Genomic DNA, 23515 nt, shown 5'->3' with positions numbered 1-23515 from the left:
AAGAGTATATGGATACCTCAATGATCAATCATGAAGATATTTGTATAATTGATAGTGGAACAACGCACGCCATATTCAAAGATAAGAAATATTTCTCCTACTTGCTTAGAAGAAAAGCAAATGTTACTACAATTTCTGGTAATTCAAACTTAATAGAAGGCTCCGAAAGAGCTACTACATTTCTACCTAAGGGGACAAAAATTGTCATAGAAGATGCATTGTTCTCTTCTAAATCCCCAAGAAATCTGTTAAGTTTTAAAGATATTAGCCGAAATGGATATCATGTTGAGACAATAAATGAAATGAATGTTGAATACCTTGGTATTACCAAGATTGTCTCAGACCAGAAATATGTGTTGGAGAAATTATCAACTTTATCTTCTGGCCTGTATTATGCAAAAATAAGTACAATTGAAGCACACTCTATCGTAAATCAGAAGTTTACTGACTTAAAGACTTTTGTGCTTTGGCATGACCGAATAGGTCATATTGGATCAATAATGATGAGACGAATCATTGAAAACTCAAATGGACATCCATTAAACAACCTAAAGATTCTTACAAATGATGAGTTTTCGTATGCTGGTTGTTGCCAAGGCAAATTGATTACTAGGCCATCACCAATGAAGGTTAACATTGAATCCCCTCAATTTTTAGAACGAATACATGGGGATATTTGTGGACCTATTCACCCATCTAGTGGGTCGTTTAGATATTTTATGGTCCTAATAGACGCATCTTCAAGATGGTCTCATGTGTGCCTCTTATCATCCCGCAACCTGGCGTTTGCAAAATTATTGGCATAAATGATACGATTAAGAGCGCAATTTCCAGATTATCCCATTAAGATAATTCGCCTTGATAATGCTGGCGAATTCACATCCCAAGCTTTTGATGCTTATTGCGTATCGGTAGGGATAAAAGTTGAACATCCTGTAGCTCATGTTCATACTCAAAATGGCCTTGCTGAGTCATTTATTAAGCGCTTACAATTGATAGCAAGACCTCTACTTATGAAAAGTGAATTGCCTATTACTGTTTGGGGTCATGCTATCTTACATGCAACATCACTTGTTCGTCTCAGACCGACTCATTATAATAAATACTCCTCATCACAATTGGTATTTGGCCATGAACCAAATATTGCTCATCTTCGAATTTTTGGAGGTGCTGTATATGTGCCTGTAGCACCACCTCAGTGCACCAAGATGGGCCCTCATAGAAGGTTAGGCATATATATTGGGTTTGATTCACCCTCAATAATTCGCTACCTTGAGCCATTGACGAGAGATTTATTCACTGCAAGATTTGCAGATTGTCGATTTGATGAAACAAATTTTCTGCAATTAGGGGGAGAGAAAAATAAACTCAAAAGTGAAATTGCATGGAGAGTTTCATCATTATCTCATTTTGATACACACTCCTCTGTGTGTGAACAAGACGTCCAGAAGATCATCCATTTGCAAAACATAGCAAATCAAATGCCAGACGCATTTACTGATTCAAAAAGAATAACAAAGTCACATATTCCTGCAGTAAATGTGTCTATCCGAATCGACGTCCCAAAAGGACCATCTACAAGTGCCATAGCTTCTGAATCACAAATACGCCTGAAGCGTGGTAGACCATTGGGTTCAAAAGATAAAAATCCTAGAAAAAGAAGTACAAAAAATGACACTACAAAACAATTTCACGAAGAAATTCAAGATCTGATTAATTCTGATATTCCTGATGAGATCAGTGAATCCGAGACTCAAGTAAATGAAGAACTCTCAATAAGTTCTACAAGTGATGGGATAAGTTTAGATCGATCAAAAATCATAGTGGATAATGTTTTCGCATATGATGTTGCACTTAACATTATGTAAGGAAATGAGGATCTTGAACCTCTATCTGTCGAAGAATGTCGACAAAGACGTGATTGGCCAAAATGGCAAGAAGCAATTCAATCAGAATCAAATTCACTTGCTAAGCGTGAGGTTTTTGGACCAATAGTCCAAACGCCTAGTGATGTTAAACCAATTGGGTAAATGGGTCTTTGTACGAAAAAGAAATGAGAGAAATGAGATTGTAAGATACAAGGCACGTCTTGTTGCACAAGGATTCTCTCAACGACCCGGTGTCGACTATGAAGAAACATATTCATCTGTTATGGATGCAATAACTTTTCGATATCTCATCGGTTTAGCTGTACATGAAAATCTTGAAATTCATCTAATGGATGTGGTTACAGCTTACCTTTACGGTTCACTTGATAATGAAATTTATATGAAAGTTCCGAAAGGACTTAAAATGCCTGAAGCATGTAGTTCAAAATCTCGGGAAAATGTATTCAATCAGATTACAAAAGTCATTATATGGCTTAAAACAATCAGTGCGAATGTGGTATAATCGCCTCAGTGAGTACTTGATAAATAAGGTTATATAAACGATGTCATTTGTCCTTGTATATTTATTATGAAAACAACATTGGGGTTTTTTATTCTTGCTGTTTATGTTGCTGACATTAATCTCATTGGAACTCCAGAAGAGGTTCTAAAGGCAATTGAATATCTAAAGAAAGAATTTGAGATGAAAGACCTTGGAAAGACAAAAATTTGTCTTGGACTACAAATAGAATATTTAGTAGACGGGGTCTTCATCCATCAATCTGCCTATACTGAGAAAATCTTGAAACGATTTTACATGGACAAAGCACATCCATTAAGTACTCCAATGGTTGTCCGATCACTTGAAGTGAGTAAAGGATCCATTCCGACCTCAAGAAGAGAATGAGGAACCTCTTGGTCCAGAAGTACCTTATCTTAGTGCAATTGGGGCACTTATGTATCTTGCTAATGCTACGAGACCTGACATAGCATTTTCTGTTAATTTGTTAGCAAGATATAGTTCTTCCCCTACACGAAGACATTGGAATGGAGTTAAACATATGTTGCGATATCTAAGGGGAACTAGTGATATGTGTCTGTTTTATACTAACAAAGATAGTGCAGATCTTGTTGGCCATGCAGATGCAGGTTATTTATCTGACCCACATAAAGCTCGATCACAAACAAGCTATCTGTTCACATACGGAGGTACTTCTATATCATGGCGATCTACGAAGCAGTCTATTGTCGCTACTTCTTCAAATCATGCTGAGATAATAGCCATTCATGAAGCAAGTAGAGAATGTGTATGGTTAAGATCAGTAATACATTTTATCAAAAAAAGATGTGGTTTGAAGTGTGGCGTCAAGATACCCACAATACTCTTTGAAGACAATGTTGCATGCATAGCTCAATTAAAAGGAGGCTTTATAAAAGGAGATAGAACGAAACACATTTCACCAAAATTATTCTTCACACATGATCTCCAGAAGAATGGTGATATTGATGTGCGACAAATTTGTTCGAGTGATAATCCAGCAGATTTATTTACCAAATCTTTACCGGCCTCAACTCTTGAGAAGATGGTTCACAAAATTGAAATGCGGAAACTTAACCATCTGAGTCGTGATTTTTATCAGGGGGAGTAAAATACACACTGTACTCTTTTTTCCTTATTCTAGGTTTTGTCCCACGGGGTTTTCCTGGAAAGGTTTTTAATGAGGCAGCAAATAATGCGTATCATAAGATATGTTTACTCTTTTTCCTTCACTAGAATTTTTTCCCACAAGTTTTTTTTTAGTAAGGTTTTAACGAGGCACAATATCTATGGACATCCAAGGGGGAGTGTTATAAATCTGTTGAATAAGTGGATAGTCCATAAAGTTAGTACATGAACAACCATTCATATTCACTAGGTTTCGTGAACCTTTTTGAATAAGAATGTATCTATTTATTATAATACTTAATATGGTAACCTTTGGAATGATTTCTCACTCTATAATTAGGGTTGTTCATTCACTATTGTAATATATATATATGAAAACTTACATATACTTGAATAAGAAGAAAGTCTTCTCCTACATCTACTTCTTTTGTCTTCTTCTTATAATCTTGATTTTATAACATTTCGCTACTTTTTCTTTTTTTTGTTAATTTAGATATAAAATAAATAAAACGTAGATATATAGATATACATAAATTATTATTATATTGTTATTTAATAATTTACATTGTCTTGTTATTATTATTAGAAAGGAGGAGTAACCGCAAATAGTTACTTTAATAGTTGATTTAATGAAATTGATAACTATACACAAAACTGATAATTTGGTCGGTTACTTTTACTTTACTTTTTTTTTTTGCTTTTTGGTTAATTCTAGTAACAGATATTTTGTTAGAGCTTTTTTTTAAAAAAATTAATAAATACATATTCTTAGTTTTTTCTTATTTTTAAAACTATTTAAAATTATTTTTAATTATTTAAAAAAATTGATTTTTGTGATGCTGACTCGTAAGTGCTATCACATCTCCTATTATATGTTTATAGATATATAAATTTTTTAGCGGTTTATTTCAGCAAGAAAGGAATATTGCTCCAATTTATGGACTAGATAATTATTTTTGTCAGTCCTAGATTTAAATAAATTAATTGCATGTGATAAATATTTATATATCTTTACATATATAGAAAAAATATCTCAATTGTATGACAAACACTGCAAAAGCTTTATAAAGAGAGCAAAACGTAAAAAATATTCCTTTTTGTAAAGCGTAAGTTTTTCTTCCACTTTATATAGTGTAAGAAAAAGTTCTACTTTACAAAGTGTAAGAAAAACTTTCACTTTATAAAGTGTAAGAAATAGTTTCATTATATATTGAAAATATAGATGTTACGGGACCAACGGAAAACGTTTGAAATATTGAATAAAATGAAATTTTTTTTCTACTGAATCTATTTTAATTACTTTCTAAAATAATGACTTATTTAGATTTTTTTTTTTTTGGCTTATTTAAGTTCCAAACATATTAATGTGGCATCATGCCGGAACGTGGTTTAGGCTTTGTGATCATTGATCACAAAATAGAAAGGCAGCACATTTATGAGTGACTTGAGAGTAATAATATGTTTGATAAGCAAAACTAGTAACGAGTAATATTATCAAGATTTTAATGTAGTTACTTTTCAAGTGTTTATGGCGTATTTCTTGATTTCGTTCAAGTATTTTATCATACAATGGCAAAAATAGAAATCTACAAATCTGATTAGTGAGTGCTTATAAAATAAGAAATTTGATCTCTACTAAAACAATTACTTCACAAAAAGTTTGAGGGTGAATTATTTATGAAAAAAGGATACGCATGTAATGAAACAGTTGGGGTGAGTATAAATTAAAAAGGATAGTAATGCGTGTATAAATGAAAGTTCACATGATGATAATCATATTGTTGTTGGCGTGGTCCTAAATATCCAATAATAAAGGAACCAACTGCCCAAGTGGTGCAAATTGCCCATGCCTTGCCAACAACAACAAAAGAATTATCTCTTCTTTTCCTTCATTTATTATTGTGATTTATGATAAATAAATAAATGCAGGCTCACATTGCCAGAAGTTAATCTCATTAATGGGCCAGACCAATTAACACCTAAATATACTTATAATCACACTAAGTGAAGACAAGTACATTAGTTAAAATACAAATAAAAATAGAAAAAGGTAAATCTGACCGTAGATAATTATTTATTTTTTTAAAATAAGAATAAAGTATTTAACTCATGTATTTGATTTGTGCATCTAAATTAATTAAATAACATGTCTGCCTGCCTGTCCGCCTGCCCGCCACCATGTATTACACTTAAATTTGGCTCCCTGCCTCTGCCTGCGGATGATTGAAGGAACCCATAAATGCCTGCCGGCTGCTTCATTTAGAAAATGAAGTCACGAGAAAAAACATTGTTTTCAAATTTGATTTGTTTGTAAGGAGAACCAATTTAATGGAGCTAGAGACTCTGCGTAACGGGATACTTAATTTGCGTCTTAAAAAACATACGTCAAAACACAAAATAGTGTATCAACTTTATCTTATACCCTATTTCGATCCACTTAAAAATCACTTTTTAAAATTATTTAAATTATTATTTTAAAAGTGGAGAGTTTTAATTTTTACTTTTAACTTATTTTAAATCGATTTTAAAATTTTTCAAACAGTCTCAAAACCTAAAAATGACTTAAAAGGTTGACCAATTTTTAAATCCATTAAAATAATCTCTCAATCAAAATTTAAATATTTCTATTATTAACTTCTCTTTTCGCAATGCATCAGACCTATCCGAGTCTAGTCAAATAAATAATTTACATGACTATACGAGTTCTTAATATAATTGTAGTTCATTTATAACTAGTAAATTTAATCGTGCTTAGCACAATTTATAAGAAAATTAATAAATTGAAAATAATAATTTTATAACTTAGATATAGCGAAAATAAATTTTAATTATGTTATATTGATTAAAACACAAAAACAATATTTTTATTGGTGTTAAATGAACCACATTTAAAATAAGTAAATTTACATTTCAAATAAAAAAAAAGAAATAAAACCTAATATAGCTAAAATCATAAAAAGAAAAGTTTTTAAAATTTCGTAGAGAATTTCACTACGTCTACTTTAATATCTGTAATTTTCTATCTAATAATTTAAGACAGATGGCTTAATAAATATATATGCATAGCTACCATCTTCTCTTTCACTATTCATTTTTTCAAGCTGGCATAACATTATATGAACACGTAAGAATAATATAAAAAAAATAAGTTCTAGCGACAATAATTATAAAGATTATTAAAATTTTTATCTATATTAATTAAGTAATATTAAAATTAATGTCTCTAAATGTTATAAGATATATATAAAGTGTGTTAATTATTATTAAAAATATATATTTTAGCAGTAATTAAATTATTATTATTAATTAATTATCATTAATAATTATTTTTAATATATTGAATTAAGAATTCATTTAATTTTTTTATAAAAAATTATATTATTTATTTAATTAATATTAATTTGTTTCACAGAAGAAACATGACTAGCTTGAGATAATTGATGAAAGATTGGGCCTTCCTCTTAAAAGCTTTCAACTGTAACCTAACTAGGAAAATGACATTCCAAATTAATTAATAATTATTATATATATTTATTTGGCAGCTCCTTTGCAGTGGGATTTGTTTCCGTTAATTAATTAAAATTTTGTCCTATTTACGGTGGAATGCACGTCATGAAGGGCCCCTTCATATTGGACAATAAACAACAACTTGAGAGCCACAGAGAAATTAGGCTAAAATTAATATCTCAAAAATGTATACTTGCATTTTATGACAAAAATAAATTATCCGTAAATATTTTAAAATTAGAACATTTAATTATATATAAATATTTGGCTCAATGTGACTATTTAAATTGATCTTACGGTCACTATATCAAAAATAATTTTTAACTATAATTTATAAATAATAATGCTATTTTATATATATATATATATATATNACATTTATTATAATAACAATTTACTAATACCAATAACGGTTTTTTGTTAATGAGTAGTGAGTTGGTTAGAAAAGTAAAAGTTCTTAAATAACTGTTAGGACCATCGCAAAGTATAGTTGCGCAACTGTAAATCAAAAACAAGTCAAGTGGAATTAAGTTGTTAACATTAACATCTATGGACAATAGTACAATTTCAATTAAAATGTACTTATTTTAATAAAAAATAAAAAAAAACTCAATTTTGATGTGGTGTTCGGTATCATGTCCATCTTACTAAGGAAGTAAGTAAAAGGGAGAGCGCATTAATGACAATATTTACTCTGCCTCTACAGGAGTTTTATATAATGCAATGCAGTCCAATATTGTCATAGCAAAATGCATAGAGTTGTTAGTTTAACACTCTTTTAACAAAAGAGAATTAGCATGGCTTCAAAACCAGGGATTCTCACAGAATGGCCATGGACATGGCTTGGGAATTTCAAGGTACTCATCCTTTTCGTAGTACGTAAATCATAAAGTAGATGTATCTTCTTGTCTTTCCCTCTTTAATCCTGTTGTTGAAAAAGTGTTCTTTTGATTAGTGTCTAATTCTAGATGATGATTTTTGTGTGATGCACGTTAACCACTTAGTAGTAGTAGGTGAGATAGTTTGATTTGAATAGTGGACCATGGCAGCACATGATATTATATTTAATCAATTAATTTTGTTTGTATGTATGTATGTAGTACGTTGTTTTGGCACCATTTGTGGGACGTAGCATTGAGTCACTGTTGAATAGAGAAGATGGAAGCAAGATAGATATTGGATACTTAATTATATTTCCATTTCTTCTATTCCGAATGCTTCACAATCAAATATGGATATCCTTGTCCAGATACAGAACTGCAAAGGGTGATAATCGAATTCTTGATAAAACCATTGAATTTGACCAAGTTGACAGAGAAAGAAATTGGTACGTACTCTACTCAACTTTGTATTATAAGTATATGTTCATCAATAACCACTTTTTTCTTAAACTATATACTTTCTAATTTGACTTGACATGAAGTTAAAAAAAATAAAAAAGCAGCACACGTTTATTATTAGACAAGAATATATAATCCCCACCTCTCTCTTATCCTTTAAATATTTCCTACTTTCTCTTTTGTAATTGTTAAACTTCAAATTTCTAAATTTTGAACGTAAAATCAAGCTTATAATCATCAAAAATTACATAAAAACTATTGTCAACTTGAATCTTGATAATATTTTTAACATATTATATTAAAAAAGAATCTAATTAACTCTCAAAATTAGAATTGTTTTATATGATGACATAGATGATTCTAATTATTGAGTGAGAAAATTAGGGATATTTTTAATTGAGAGTGGAGTTTTTGCGAAGAAAACAGAGGTGCATTGAATAAGCAGAAAATTTGATGTGCAGGGATGATCAAATCTTACTTAATGGACTATTATTCTATTATGGATACATGAAATTGGAGCAGTCTCATTACTTACCCATATGGAGAAGTGATGGTATCATTTTGACAACATTGCTTCATATTGGACCTGTCGAATTTCTCTATTATTGGCTTCACAGAGCTTTACACCATCACTTTCTCTACTCTCGTTACCATTCACATCATCATTCATCCATTGTTACTGAACCCATTACTTGTAAGTATATATTATTCCTCATTTTAATTTATTGTTATTAGTCATACCTATCTATAATAATAATAATAATAATAATAATAATAATAATAATAACAACAACAACAACATTTAGCGCTATCTTTTTAGTAAGTACAACAACACCTTAATTAGCTTCTTCATTATTTAATCTTTAACATCCCGTCCCCAATTTAACCTTTGGACCCTCATCACCACTTTTTACAATTAAAAAAAATGACACGTCATACCTGTACTCTCAACAATATTCTTCACCAAAAAAAAAGTTTTTACAATTCGTAGACAATTTCATTACGTCTACTTTAATATCTTTAATTTTCTATCGAATAATTTAAGACAGATGGCTTAATAAATATGACTAGTAGGAAAGATACTGACAAGACACTACGTTCCTATATATACATAGCTACCATCTTCTCTTTCACTGTTCATTTTTTCAAGCTAGCATAACATTATATGAACGAGTTGGATTATTATAACAAAAGATAAACTTTTAGTCATAATAAATATAGATACTAATAAATAGTATTACGATTTGTTTGGTGTAAGCGATAAAAAATAATAATTATGAGATAAAGAAATGATGATAAGATAATAATTTTACTTATCTTATTTGGTTGTCATGTTTGAAATAACTTATCCCACTATTTATATTACATTGATGGAATAAGTTATCCTATATACATAGTACGATAAGTTATCTGAGGATATCTTTCCAACCAAACAACCCCTAAAGTCTTTACTAACATTAGTTAAAATGCTATTAGAATCAAAGTCGCTAAAGACTTTAGAATATATATTTGTCGTTAAAAATACGCATTTAGCAGCAATTAAGTTATTATATTAATTAATTGCCGATAATAATTATTTTTTGATGTATTGAATTAAGAAGTTCATTTAATTTTTTTTGGATAGAAAATTGTATTATTTATTTATTCATTTAATTTTTTTTTGAATAGAAAATTGTATTATTTATTTACTTAATATTAATTTGTTATATATATAATAGATATTAATTTGTTTTTTCAAAATAATAAATTTTATTACTCGTGTGGCGGTATGATCATATTATATTAGGATAGAATCCTCTTAGTTGGTCCACAAAAGAAACATGACTAGCTTGAGATAATTGATGAACGATTGGGCCTTCCTCTTAAAAGTTTTCAACTGTAAAAATGTGTACTTGCATTTTATGACAAAAATAAATTATCTGTAAATATTTTAAAACAAGAATATTTCATTTTACATATAAATATTTGATTTAAATTGGTCTCACCTATATATATATATATACATATATATCAAAAATGATTTTTAACTATAATTTATAACACTAGTGCTATTAAATATATAAGAATTAGTAACGACAATTGCATTTGCTAATCTTTACAAATGCAGCTAATTGAAGTGTATCGACATTTATTATAATAATAACAATTAACTAATACTAATAACGATTTTTGTGTTAATAAGTAGTGAGTTTGTTAGAAAAATGGAAGTTCTTAAATAACGGTACGTTGGACCATCTCAAAGTATAGCTGCGTAACTGTAAATCGAAAACAAGTCAAAGTGGAATTAAGTTGTTAACATTCATAACACATGGACTAATAGCTAATGATTTTATAACATATATGGACAACAGTACAATTGCAATTAAAATGTACTCATTAATTATTATTATTTTTTTCAGCTGTGATTCATCCATTTGCAGAGCACATAGCATACTTCTTGCTATTTTCCATACCACTACTCACAACAGTGGTAACAAAGACTGCTTCAATAGTTTCATTTGGTGGATATATCACTTATATTGATTTTATGAACAATATGGGCCATTGCAACTTTGAGATCATTCCCAAGTGGATGTTCTCTACTTTCCCTCCTCTCAAATATTTGATGTATACACCATCGTAAGTCTCTAATTAAAATCTCTATTTTTATGTGTTATACAACTTCTCCCATTTTCTGACTACTATTGATGTAACAGGTACCATTCACTACATCATACTCAATTTAGGACAAATTACTCACTTTTCATGCCAATATATGATTACATATATGGTACATTGGACAAATCATCAGACACATTATATGAAAAATCACTTGAAAGGCAAGGGAAATCACCAGATGTGGTACATTTGACACATCTAACAACACCAGAATCCATTTACCATATCAGGATAGGATTTGCTTCTTTCGCCTCCCAACCCTACACCTCTAAGTGGTATTTCTGGTTAATGTGGCCTGTCACTTTGTGGTCTATGATGGTTACTTGGATTTATGGTCACACATTTACTGTTGAGAGAAATGTCTTCAACAATCTCAATTTGCAAACTTGGGCCATTCCAAAATATCGCGTTCAAGTAACTACTACTACTACTATTTATTGACATATGTTTATTACGTTCGGTATTTTACTATTCTACATCTTTATTTCATTTTTAGTACTTTATGCAATGGCAAAGAGAGACCATTAATAACTTGATTGAAGAAGCTATCATGGAAGCAGATCAAAAAGGCATAAAAGTTTTGAGCCTTGGACTCTTAAATCAGGCAAGTAAAATTTTTTTATTTACATATTTAGCGGGCATTTGTCTATATATGTAGAACCGTTTTTATTTTTAATAGTGGAAAATGAAATTTGAAAATTAGAGTTCATTTGTCCCTAAATACAAGTTGGAGTTGTTGTGAGTAATTTGGAGCGAAAACACATTTTTGTTGTTATTCAAAAACTTGGAGATTCTATGGTCAAACATATTTTACAAAATTCAACTCTGAAAAAAATGATTTATTTTTATGGCCACAGGCAATAATGCTTATTTTGTACTTTGAGAAATTTAATCTCATGCATCTATACATGTAACCTTTAATTGTAGGATGAGAAACTGAATAAGAATGGGGAGGTTTACATAAGGAGGCACCCTCAACTAAAAGTAAAGTTGGTAGATGGAAGTAGCCTAGCTGTTGCTGTGGTCCTAAATTCAATTCCCAAAGGAACTACCCAAGTGGTCCTTGGAGGCCATTTGTCAAAAGTTGCTAATGCCATTGCCCTTGCTTTATGCCAAGGAGGAGTAAAGGTGATCCATCACATTATCTATCTATACATTGAATTTCCTCACATTTCTGTCTCATTTTATTTATTGTGATTGTGATAGGTCTTGACATTGAGAGAAGAAGAGTACAAAAAGCTCAAGTCAAGTCTTACTCCTGAAGCTGCAACTAATTTACTTCTCTCAAAAACTTATACTTCAAAGGTATAAATCACAAAATCAATGGAAAAGATGATTTATCTTAATTACTACCTCGTTTTAAGGTATAAGATAATAGGCAATAAGACTTTATGTGCACCTAAGTGCTTTTGTTCTCTATGGAGCAAGTCTCTCATTGCTTTCACATCAAATACTTTCATAAGTAAAAGTATTTACTTAAGACGGAAAAAAGAATATATTTTTTATTTTAAAGAATTGTTTATTGCAGATATGGCTAGTAGGGGATGGATTGAATGAAGATGAACAATTGAAAGTACCAAAAGGAACAATTTTCATTCCAGTTTCACAATTTCCACCAAGAAAAACTCGCAAGGATTGCTTCTACTTTCACACACCGGCAATGATTACTCCAAAACACTTTGAAAATGTGGATTCTTGCGAGGTCAGAATTATACTATAATTTCCTTAGGGATCGTTTGGCATTTGGTTTGAAAATGAGTTATGCATATATTAGAAATACTACATAAGTAATATAACGTTTGGTAGCTAATTAAGAGGTAAATTATTCATGTATAAAGTTATATAGTGCTTGATTTTCCCTTTAGAAATCAAGAATCTACATATTATTTTATGCAAGATAGAAGGTAATAAGTAATGCATGAATAAGCAAACTCTGTATAACTAATCTCTGCAAAAAATAATACTTTGATTCTCATATAACTAATTCATACTTGCATAATTCTAACCAGCTACCACATGATCTCTTAGTTTATTTTTTCGTAGTTTAATTTGATCCTTTTATCATGTAAGAAATCTCAAGTTTATTTCTTTTATAACAATAGAATTGGCTGCCAAGAAGAGTGATGAGCGCTTGGCGTATAGCTGGAATTCTACACGCACTTGAAGATTGGCATGAAAATGAGTGTGGGAACATGATGTTTGACATAGAGAAAGTGTGGAAAGCAAGTCTTGACCATGGTTTTCAGCCAATATCTGTGGTTTCTGCTTCTGAATCAAAGGCTTAAGATAAACACATGTGATCTGGCATTGATGTGGTGGCTTATGAGTTAATGAAAAAGTTTACTGTTGTTCAACTTCACATACCAAATGTTATATATTTCTCCTACTATGTAACACCTTTCTTTGTTTCTTTAAGAATTTCCTATGTTGTTTTCTGGATGTTGAACTATATTACTTCTATTATATAATAATAAAAAATATAATTAGCTTTTACATTTAAGTTTTGGCTTAATATTATCCAAGTACTAGACTGTAACATCTTGCAACTAGAAAGAACTAGAAAAGAGTTTAAAATCTGAAGATTCTTATTTTTGGAAAGAATCTGGAAATTTTAAGTTAAAAAGTGAGCTTCTGGTCAACTTCAAACGACTATAACTCCTAAATCAAGGTGCAACTAAAGATATGGTTGGAAAGCTCTTAGAATAATCTTTCCAACGCCGCCGAGTTTGCGCAATTTCGATATCGTATGAGTGAGTTATGCCTTCCGGAAGTTGGGCTGTTGAATGAAGAAAAGTCCAAATCCAGATTATGGAAGGGAAAACTATTCTTTTCCTTAATTAAATTTCCTATTCGTTATTGGGGATTTATTGGGGGTGATAAGACTTTGTTCAATTTAGAAAAAGGAGAACCTAAGCTAGGGCTTGGAGAAGGGAGAAAAAAAAGAGAAAAGAGGAGAGAAATCAAGAAATCGCAAAGGATGTCTAAGCTTTATGAGTGGAATTCGTCGGGGGTGATCCCTACAAGGTATGTGAGATCAAATAGTTGGGTTAGTTCACCCACACGCTAATCTTGTTTCAATTCATCGAATTTAAGTTGTTTGAAAGCTAAGAAAGTGAGTTCTTGAAGAACATAGTTGAAAATTCGTTGAGTTCTTGATGGTTATGTTGTTAAAGACTTTTGTTTATTTGATTCATATTTTCGGGTGAATTTTTGAGTAAAATCTATTGTATATTAGGGTACTAATTCTACTAAGTGTTTGGAGAAAAATCATGGAAGTTTAGAGATGAAAAACGAAGGAGAAAAGTCGAAAAACGCCTGGGGAGGGCCTTGGCGCATCGCGCCTCTCAGAGCCCCAAAAACCATTCTATGTCGGTAGGCCTATGAGGCGCCGCTCCAGCCAAAGTTCCCAACCAGCTCCCGGAAGTTTGAGGGCTGGCGGCCCATGCCTCTCAGAGAGCTAGGGATGCCAGTTCTCCCCATTCTTCCCCCATCAATCTGTACTAGTTCCTAAGTTATGTACCTATGTTTTCTAGTTGATCTAACACTCTAAGGTACATCTAAACACCATGAAATCATCTATAAACATGAGATCATGAACGTTGAATCAATAATCCAATTCAAGGAGAAATAAGATCAAAGTCAAAGAAGTTAAGAGTCAAGTCTCAAATTTAAGAAGCAAGTCAAAGCAAATTTCCTAAAAGTTTCAAGAGTCTTTAGCAATGTTTTAACTTGTTTTTTTAACACTCAAGTTTCAAGTCAAGTAAAGGGTAAAGAGTTGAGTTTATTTTTCAAAAAGTTATACGGAAACTAAGTATCCCTAAGAGTTCATAAACGTTTGCATATTTGATCAAGAAAGGAAACATCGATTCCAAGAGAGCCTTTGATCTATTATTGAGTAATTATCTCAAACCAAACAAGTAAGTTGTTTTAATAACACATGAGCTAAGTATATTTTTGGGAGTAGTATTAAGCGCCGATATGGGGATGCGAGTTCATAATAAGTCAAGTCTCCATAAACCATGTAGCCATCACGGATATCAAAGGGCCATACTTTTTAGATAATTGCTTAAGTTAAGCAAGTGGATCCACTAAGTTAAGTAGTTTTATGCGATGACAAAGTATAGGTTAGTTCTGGCAGCATGGGCAAGGCATTGTATCACAACTTAGGTTCATAGTGGTGGTTGTTGGTTAGAGAATCTCCGACAAAAATTATATTACTTATTATAAAATTAAACTTAAGTTTTTTTATTGCATTTCTTTAATGAACTAAGTTGTTTATATTGTTTTACAAGTTTTATATATATTGCGTGTGTCTTATTACTTTATATTGAGTTAAGTTATTCATGAGTTGAGTAGAGCCAAAGTAAGTATTCTGTCACAACCAGGGAGCACCACTAGACGTAACCGGCGTCTTCGTCCTCGAAGAGGACTTGGACTAGCCCTTAGCATTCATCATAACATATCATAGGTAAAAAATGTGGAAAAATTTAAAAATTTTACATAGTGAAGTATACTTAGACTTCTCACATATCATATATGGAGTTCACATAGACTCCTCACTTATTGAAGTTTATATAGACTTCTCGTTTAGACAATATAACCAATATCCATACGAAATAGTCTAATACTTTGTCTCACAATAAACCATCTAAAGAGAATTACAGCATTCGCGCATAGCCCTTATACAAGTACGTTATGCCACATATAGTCTTACAACAATAGTCTTCAAGAATAGGGAAATAAATAAGTGCATTTAGACATAAGCAACACTACTAAGGTAGAACAAATGACACCATCCTCGAACTTGAGGACTCACCAACAACTTGGGGGAAAAGTCCAAGTCTTCTTGCAAAGTGGCCTAGAAGCTCTTCAATGGCCGAAACCTATAATGTTTGGGAAAAAGGGAAAAAATATGGGTTAGTACAAACCACATGTATTAAGTATGATTCCAATGCATAAAAATCATCAATGCATGAGAAAAGGAGCAATTTAGTCAAAACCATGCACAATGTTAAATAACCTTAACATGCACATATATGGAATATCATAATTCAACCCAACATGATATTAACCCAACACATAAGAAACCCAAGCAATACTTGTGTGATGCAAAGAATAAAACCCCATAACCCTATCTAAAGCTAAGCATCACATTAAGTCACTTACTTTATACACATGACATGCCCTCATATTTCATCATAACATGCTTGATTCAAAAGATCATATATAACTTGACATAGATAACATATAATCAACTTAATCATACAAGAACACTACTAAGACTATCCCTTAGGATCCCACAAGTGCAATGTGTAAGAGAAGTCCCATTCCTTCCCTTACACTATGTAGTAGCCGTAAAGACAAGCCCTTATAAGAGTTCACATTCTTAACTTGTCCATTTACTTTTACATTAGGGAAGGAAGTGCAATAATCGACATGAGAACATGTGAGCTACATGGAATACAGTGTCTACTCCCATACCAAAAAGAGAGGTATAACACTTGCCTAAGGTGTAACCTTTCGTACATAGCTATCTAGGTGGATCCACTAAGCTAGAGTCCTATGTGGTCACATAGTTAAGGGTAAAGCAGATTGTTACTAGCAACCTTGACTTGCTAGACATGAAGGTTTCCATCTCATGATACAACACATATCTTGGGAATCCGGACTTACTAAACGTGAGGAAACCCATGTGGGAATCCGGACTTACTATACGTGAGACCTCCATCTCATTTACATGCCCTTTCGGTGCTAAGAATTTATTCCCTTTAGTACATCGTACTCATCATACAAGTTCTCCTATGTAAACATCTCATCATAATATCTCATAGGTATTCATAAGTGAGAACTATCCTTTCACTTTAGAAACCACATACACAGTAAGCCTTTCACTCAACACTTTATTGTAATCACGAGGAACTACTTTCAATCATATAATAATCATATCATAACATGCATACATACTTCATAGCTTATTCAAGTGTCTAGGGTTAAGGATGAGGAATGCTTATCATCAACATCAGAACCACACATTAGACATAAGAGCATTACTATATAAGCAACTCATCTTTCATAATTAAATTCAAGAATAACCAACCTTCATACCTCATTGCCCTTTCATGGCCCCCATACTTCCATTACCAAGAATACATAATCAATACATAAAATAAGGTAAATTCAAAAATCAATTACATAATTAATGTCAATGAAGTCAATCAACGTTTGCATCCTCTTCACACTTCACCCTATCAATTCAAGGTTTTCATGAAATTGGGAATTACATGGGTCCATGGAAAAATTGGTGAATAACAAGAATTAACTATCAATTTATACTTAAACAACATTAATTGACCATAATTCATCACAATTGTTCCTTAATTTCATTTTTCAAAGAAGACCCATGTGTAGAAGAAAATCTTAGTTTTGGGGGATTTATAAATCATCTTTTGGAGGAACCTCTTGGGGGAAAGGAATCCCAAGAGTGAAAGAAACCATACCTTAAAGATGAATACCCACAAAATTTGGGTAGAACTTTGGAGATTTGAGAATGATGAGAGAATTATGTTTCTCCTTGGGGATGCAGATCAAGAAAACTCCAAAAGGTACCTCAATATATCAAGAAAAATATAACAAAGAGTTGTTGAAAAATTTCAAAAATATGGATGCCAAATTGATTGATACTTTTATGGGAACAAACTCTAAGTTGGATGTAGATGACCTAGCCCTGATGTTAATGAGACTATGTATAAGGGGATTATTGTCTCTATCTTATATTTAACTACCAGAAGTCCAGACATTGTGTTCAGTTTTGGAATATGTGCAATATTTTATGTATTTTCTAAGAAGTCACATTTGAAAGCTGCTAAGTGGATTCTAGGATACCTAAAGAAGACTAGGATATGGTTCTATTCTATCTATTAGGAGACTCTTTTGATTTGGTGGGATATGATGATGCATATTATGCAGGGTATCAAATTTTTAAAAAATAGAACCTCAAGTTTAACTCATTTTATAGGCTTATTGCTTATTTCTTGGGGAACAAAAATCAAAATTGTATTGCTCTTTCAATAATTGAGGAAGAATATGTAGCAGTTGTAGCTTGTTGTGCATGAATCTTGTGGTTTAAGAAACAACTTGAAGACATTGGAGTGGTTACTCACATTATCCCCTTCTTATGCGATTATACAAGTGCTCTCAATATGGCTATGAATCTAGTTCAACATAAAAAAACTAAGCATATTGATATGAGGCATCATTTTGTAGTGGATAATGTTGACAAACTTAACTTAAGTATGAAATTTTGAAGGACTGAAGATCAAATCATTGATATATTTATGAAGGTTCATAGTAGGGACATGTTCGAGAAAAACATATTGAAATTAGTGATGTTGAAAATTAACTGAGTTAACCCTAAATTAATCAACCATGTATTGACTATCCCTAAGGAGCATGTATCCTTGTTTTTAGTAATGTATTTTTTGGTAGATTCAGTCTTATACCTTTTGTAGGCATACACACATAGTGGATGTGTCAGAGGAATGAGAGGTCATGATAGATCTTGGAAATTTACATTCATACTACAAAGAGGGACCCCGTTCTATCTCGAAACTTAGCATTCTTAACACATCTTAATTACTTGTGAGAGTAATTGTAATTTCCATGGTTAGTCATCCCAGTTCTGACCATTGTCTCATAATTCGAATACTAAGGACCCTTATTTTAAGGGACATAATACAACTCTTCATATCTTTCTACACTCCACCTTTCATTCAATCTCTCATAAATTCAAATTTTCTTCCAAACTAGAAAATTCAAAACCCTTTTCTCTTTACTCTCTAAACAAATCAAAGTGTCTCTGCCTATTCTTCCAACTGAGGAAGTGTTGAAAGTTGTGGATGAAATTAACCCATCTTCATTTTTTAATTCGACTAATAATCCATCCCCTTCAACCCTCACTACAACCATTCCTTTTATTGAAGAAATAGAAACGCATTCTCTTCAAGTTCTTCCTACTCTCATCTAAACCATTCCTTTGGTTGGATAAATGAAAACTCTTTACATTGAGGTTATGGTTACACACGAACCCTCTATAGAAATTACTATCTCTAAACGTTCTATACACTCTGAGGTTCAATTGGTTAGAATGGTTCCTAAAATTGATCTGTCCCTATTTGATCATGTCCCTTCTGCCTTTTTGGATTAGAATTTTGATGGGGATCTGCCAAAGACAAAAAAACACCTGTTCCAATATTCTTTCTGCCAAAGGAGAGAGGCTTATGGAAACCCTTATTGAGATGAAGGATGATGTAAGAACTCCATTCTTAAGAGAAGAAGCCAAGTACCTTCACTCCCGTATTTTTGAATCTTCACCATATTTGACCCGAACCCTGGGATTGGCTTCCCTGCTGCTCCTGCTGATGAGGATGACAATGATATAATTAACCTCTGGTTTAGGGAATGCAAAGAATACATTTAGTGACTTCAAAAGGAAAAGAAAAGGTTATAATTAATTATGAGGGTGTGAAGCCAAAAATTTATTCTAGAATGGGTAATACTAAGAAACTGTTAAGTAATGCAGTGGTGTTTAGAAAGGCTAAAAAACAGAAACAGGAAAAAAAGGATGCATTCATTGATTGGGAAGGACCAAATCCTTGATGTTGATCTAGCTAAAGATCTGAAAGACAAGGAAGAAAGTAAAATAGAGTCAAAAGATAATGTTGTTTCTTTGCAAAGAAAAGTAAAAAAGTATTAAAGGGTAAGCAAACCTATAAATTAAAAATTGGGAAGGTTCGAGCACAAAGAGTGATTGTACCAAAGATGAAAGGGAAGGAATAATCGAGTAGAAAATAAGAAGGAAACTGCAAACAGGAAAGTAGAAGAGTGCCTTGTTGAACCTTCTGGTGAAGGAAGTTCTGAGTCTCATATGGGACCTGTTTTAGAAAGTATGAAGGGGAAAGTAGAAAAGGAACTTACCAAGGAGTCACTATTTTGAGAGCTTAGAAAGTACTGAATGGAATGGTGTTTTACCCCCATATAAAAACCAAACCAGGTATGATTAGTCTGGTTGATCTTGTTAAGGTACAAAGTTGGACAATTGATTGAAGGGAATGTTCCTATGTTGCATGATTCAAATGTGACAGACTTCTAATACAACATGTAAGCCACAACATATGAGAGTCTTAACACTCACATAGGCAACACAATCTTACATATGAATGAGGAAATTTAGGGGGAAATTTTTTAGGGTGCTTAGTAAAGGGATCAAAATAGTTACTAGAGGATCCCCTTCAAAACAATTTTGTTCAGGAAATCGACACACTCCCAAACCATTGTTGTTCACGCATTCCTCAAAAGTATCTCAATGTATTTTAAAATTTTCAATAAAGTGCTATTCCTATATCTAAAATATTAATTGTTGCCTTTGCTACTAATTTATGTACCATGGTGTCTTTAGGTTAAGTTGACTTTATCAAGCTTCCTGCAATCATGTTGGAGTACATGCACAAGACCATATCCACCAAGGATGGAAGAAATGGTATGGGGTACGATTATTTCTTAACAAAGGTTCTCAATTATTTTGAGATTCCTCTTGGACTTGGAGTTACAAGGACTATATAAAAAAACTATTTCTATCATCTTGTGAAGTGTGATTGTGTGGAGGGGCACATAGGGACCAAGAGAAAAGTCTCTGCTGGTGGAAGAAGAACAATTAAATCATGACTTAGAAGAAATGACAGTAACACTTGCTAATAGGGATGCAGAAATTGCTCGTTTGAAAGCTAAGCTTCTAAAGGCCAAGATAGAGGGACTAGGTGGAGATGAAGTATCTGCCTTGGAAGTTCATAATGAAGTCCTGATTACTATGAATAGTGTGTTCAATGATAAGTTACTCAAGACTCATATGAGGCTGATGCTAGATTGACCATCCTCCTCCAATATCTCACATCCAAGTCTCCTTTGTCCTAATCTCTTGTGCCTACACCCCCCCCCCCACTTTTTTTTGTTGAAAATCTTCAGTGGGCATCGTCCCAGTTCTCTATTTAATTTTGTTGCGCTATTTTGATTAATACTTCAATTTTGATGAATGATTTTCATTCTGTCTATTGTCTTGTGTCTCTACTGTACACATTTCTACTCATACTCAGTGTTGCCCAAGTGACCATGAATTCTGTGGAACTACAATCTTAATACTTGGTTTACTACTTTATTTTTTGTGATGTCACAAGGGTAAAAGTTTCTAAGCGTGTTGAGGGATCAGAAGTTGTAGGAAAGGATTTGGTCATGTTAATCGGGGAACTGTTTGTTAGGGGGAAGAAGTTAAGTGACTAATTCATCATAAAAAATGAGGAACATGATATTCTAAATTATTTTTAAATTTTGATGATTTAGCAATCTATGGGATCTAAAGAGTAGCAATACGCTCAACAAATGACATTGCTACAAAGTTCGTGTTCAACTTATAATAATCTCTTCTCCAATGACACAACCTCAGTTCTTGCATCTGGAAGAATTACAAAGCAAAAGTAATTTTTTTAAGAAATATTTCTCTATGCACAACATCGGACCTGATAGTGTTACCATATGTTGTTAGTTGCTATTAGGGATTATATTTATGTGCTTATTCACAGTAAGATCTATTTCTATGTTATAAAAGAATTAGATGAATTTGAGTCTTTCATCCTTATTTTGAGTTGTAGCTAGAGTTAGTTACGTCGGATTCTTGAATTCTATAGTAGCTAGAATTATTTGGTGTATTGGGTAAGGTATTGTTTTGATCTGTAACGAAGTCATTAAAGTGAGGGGAGAGAGATTAAGAATTTAATTCTTATGTTTACAAGAGTTTGTAATTTAAATTGATCCTTGGTCATTTGAAGTATAATTGATTGGGTTGAAATCCTTTTAGACATATCGTTGTTTTCTCCTCTCTTGAGCAAGGGGATTTCCAAACTCGTGTGTCATTTAGTTTAAGTTATTTATAGGCCACATTATTTTTGTGTCAAAGACCTAGTCCATTGACTAGTAGTGGACCCATATTTTCTATCAAATAAGAAGGAGTCATCAGTGATTGATGAGATGAATACTCTTTATATTTAAGATTTGACAACTCTCATCTCTTTGGGCTAGCTTTTGAGGTATCCGTTAGGCTCAAAAAGCTAATCTTACGTATATGTATCAAAATAGGACTTATCTTACGCAATATTCAACCTCCAAATTAAATTTTTGGGTGGCCAATATCTTTATGTGTGAGGTGGAGAATTATAGAATATAAAAAGAGTTACAAGGATTGGTATTAAGATGAGTTAAATGGTAAACCTAATTTTCCAAACATGAAAAAAATTAATTACTCTCATTTCATGCAAATGTTACATCTATATATGTTACTGTGGAGTTCGGAACCTAAATAATCCACAAAAAAATAAAAGTGACCAAAATAAGTTACTGTAGGAAATAACTAAAATAGACTTAGTGGAGGAAAAAATTCCACTTTGTCCAATATTCCAAACACATTCCGTTAGTCCATAATGGGTATATTTTAATATATAATGAAACTATTTCTAACACTTTATAAAATGTAAGTTTTTCTTACACTTTGTAAGGTGAAACTTTTTCTTATACTTTATATAGTGGAAGAAAACTTAAATTTTACAGAGAGGAATATTTTTCAAGTTTTGCTCTCCTTATGATGATTTTATAGTGTTTGTCATACAATTATATAGATTTGACATATCACAAAAATAATAAAAAAATTATTACACTACGTATTTTTTTTCCTGAAAGTTCCTCCAAACTCTATTTAAGGATATTCAAACACAACATTTTCAACATCTTTAGTCTTCTATTATTTTTCATTTCAATCACAAAAAATGTCTTCTATCAAAAGATAGAGTTTCAATTTATTGGGATGACAAAATAATACATGATGCAAATACCGTTTATTATAATTGTCATCCGAAAAATAATGCTAAATATTCAATTAATATCTAATACCATATATTTCTTTCATCAATTTATAAATGAATGGGATATAAATAATATTGATTTATAGTCAGAAATACCTACTTAATTTTTATCACAAGGACAAGTAAATTTTGGAGAGTTGATTATCTATAATAACGAATCGTTGACCGACTTTTTTAGGGTTCCAAGGATTACATAGATCAAACCAAGTTAAAAATACTTGAAATCTATGTTAGAAAGGATCCTAAGACTAGCCAACAACGTTCTACTTTAACGGTCTATGTCCATCCCCAATTAGAAAATCATAATAGCGTTGATGGATTTCCTGTAACTCAATCTACTGATTTTTCTAACATGACTCATTATCAAAATATTCTACTGATCGATACGATTTTGATTTGAATGAAACTATTAATGAAAGTGACGGGTAATGCTCAATAATTATATTTCAATTATTATTTGTTTATTTTTTCAATTATTTATTAATTTATATGATTTATTATATATATATATATATA

General features: G+C 31.7%; 1 protein-coding gene across 1 annotated transcript; it reads left to right on the top strand.

Moving 5' to 3' along the window:
- Positions 1-7677: 7677 nt before the first annotated feature.
- Positions 7678-13539, top strand: LOC107014415 (very-long-chain aldehyde decarbonylase CER1-like). Its single transcript, XM_015214315.1, has 10 exons — positions 7678-7898; positions 8142-8368; positions 8843-9075; positions 10781-11000; positions 11078-11453; positions 11536-11643; positions 11967-12167; positions 12246-12344; positions 12568-12741; positions 13142-13539. The coding sequence occupies exons 1-10, from the start codon at positions 7839-7841 to the stop codon at positions 13322-13324; spliced, it is 1881 nt and encodes a 626-aa protein (XP_015069801.1). The 5' UTR covers positions 7678-7838; the 3' UTR covers positions 13325-13539.
- The last annotated feature ends 9976 nt before the right edge of the window (positions 13540-23515 follow it).

Source organism: Solanum pennellii, chromosome 3 (assembly GCF_001406875.1).
Source record: "Solanum pennellii chromosome 3, SPENNV200".
Lineage (NCBI taxonomy): Eukaryota > Viridiplantae > Streptophyta > Magnoliopsida > Solanales > Solanaceae > Solanum > Solanum pennellii.
Note: the sequence above shows the minus strand (reverse complement) of the source record. Positions and strands in the feature narration are given on the sequence as shown.

Excerpts from the sequence above, each read along its gene's own strand:
- LOC107014415 (XM_015214315.1), top strand. The coding sequence starts at position 7,839 with ATGGCTTCAAAACCAGGGATTCTCACAGAATGGCCATGGACATGGCTT. Across the intron at positions 8,369-8,842 it reads GTTGACAGAGAAAGAAATTG|GGATGATCAAATCTTACTTA; the intron begins GTACGTACTCTA and ends TTTGATGTGCAG. Across the intron at positions 12,168-12,245 it reads TATGCCAAGGAGGAGTAAAG|GTCTTGACATTGAGAGAAGA; the intron begins GTGATCCATCAC and ends TGATTGTGATAG.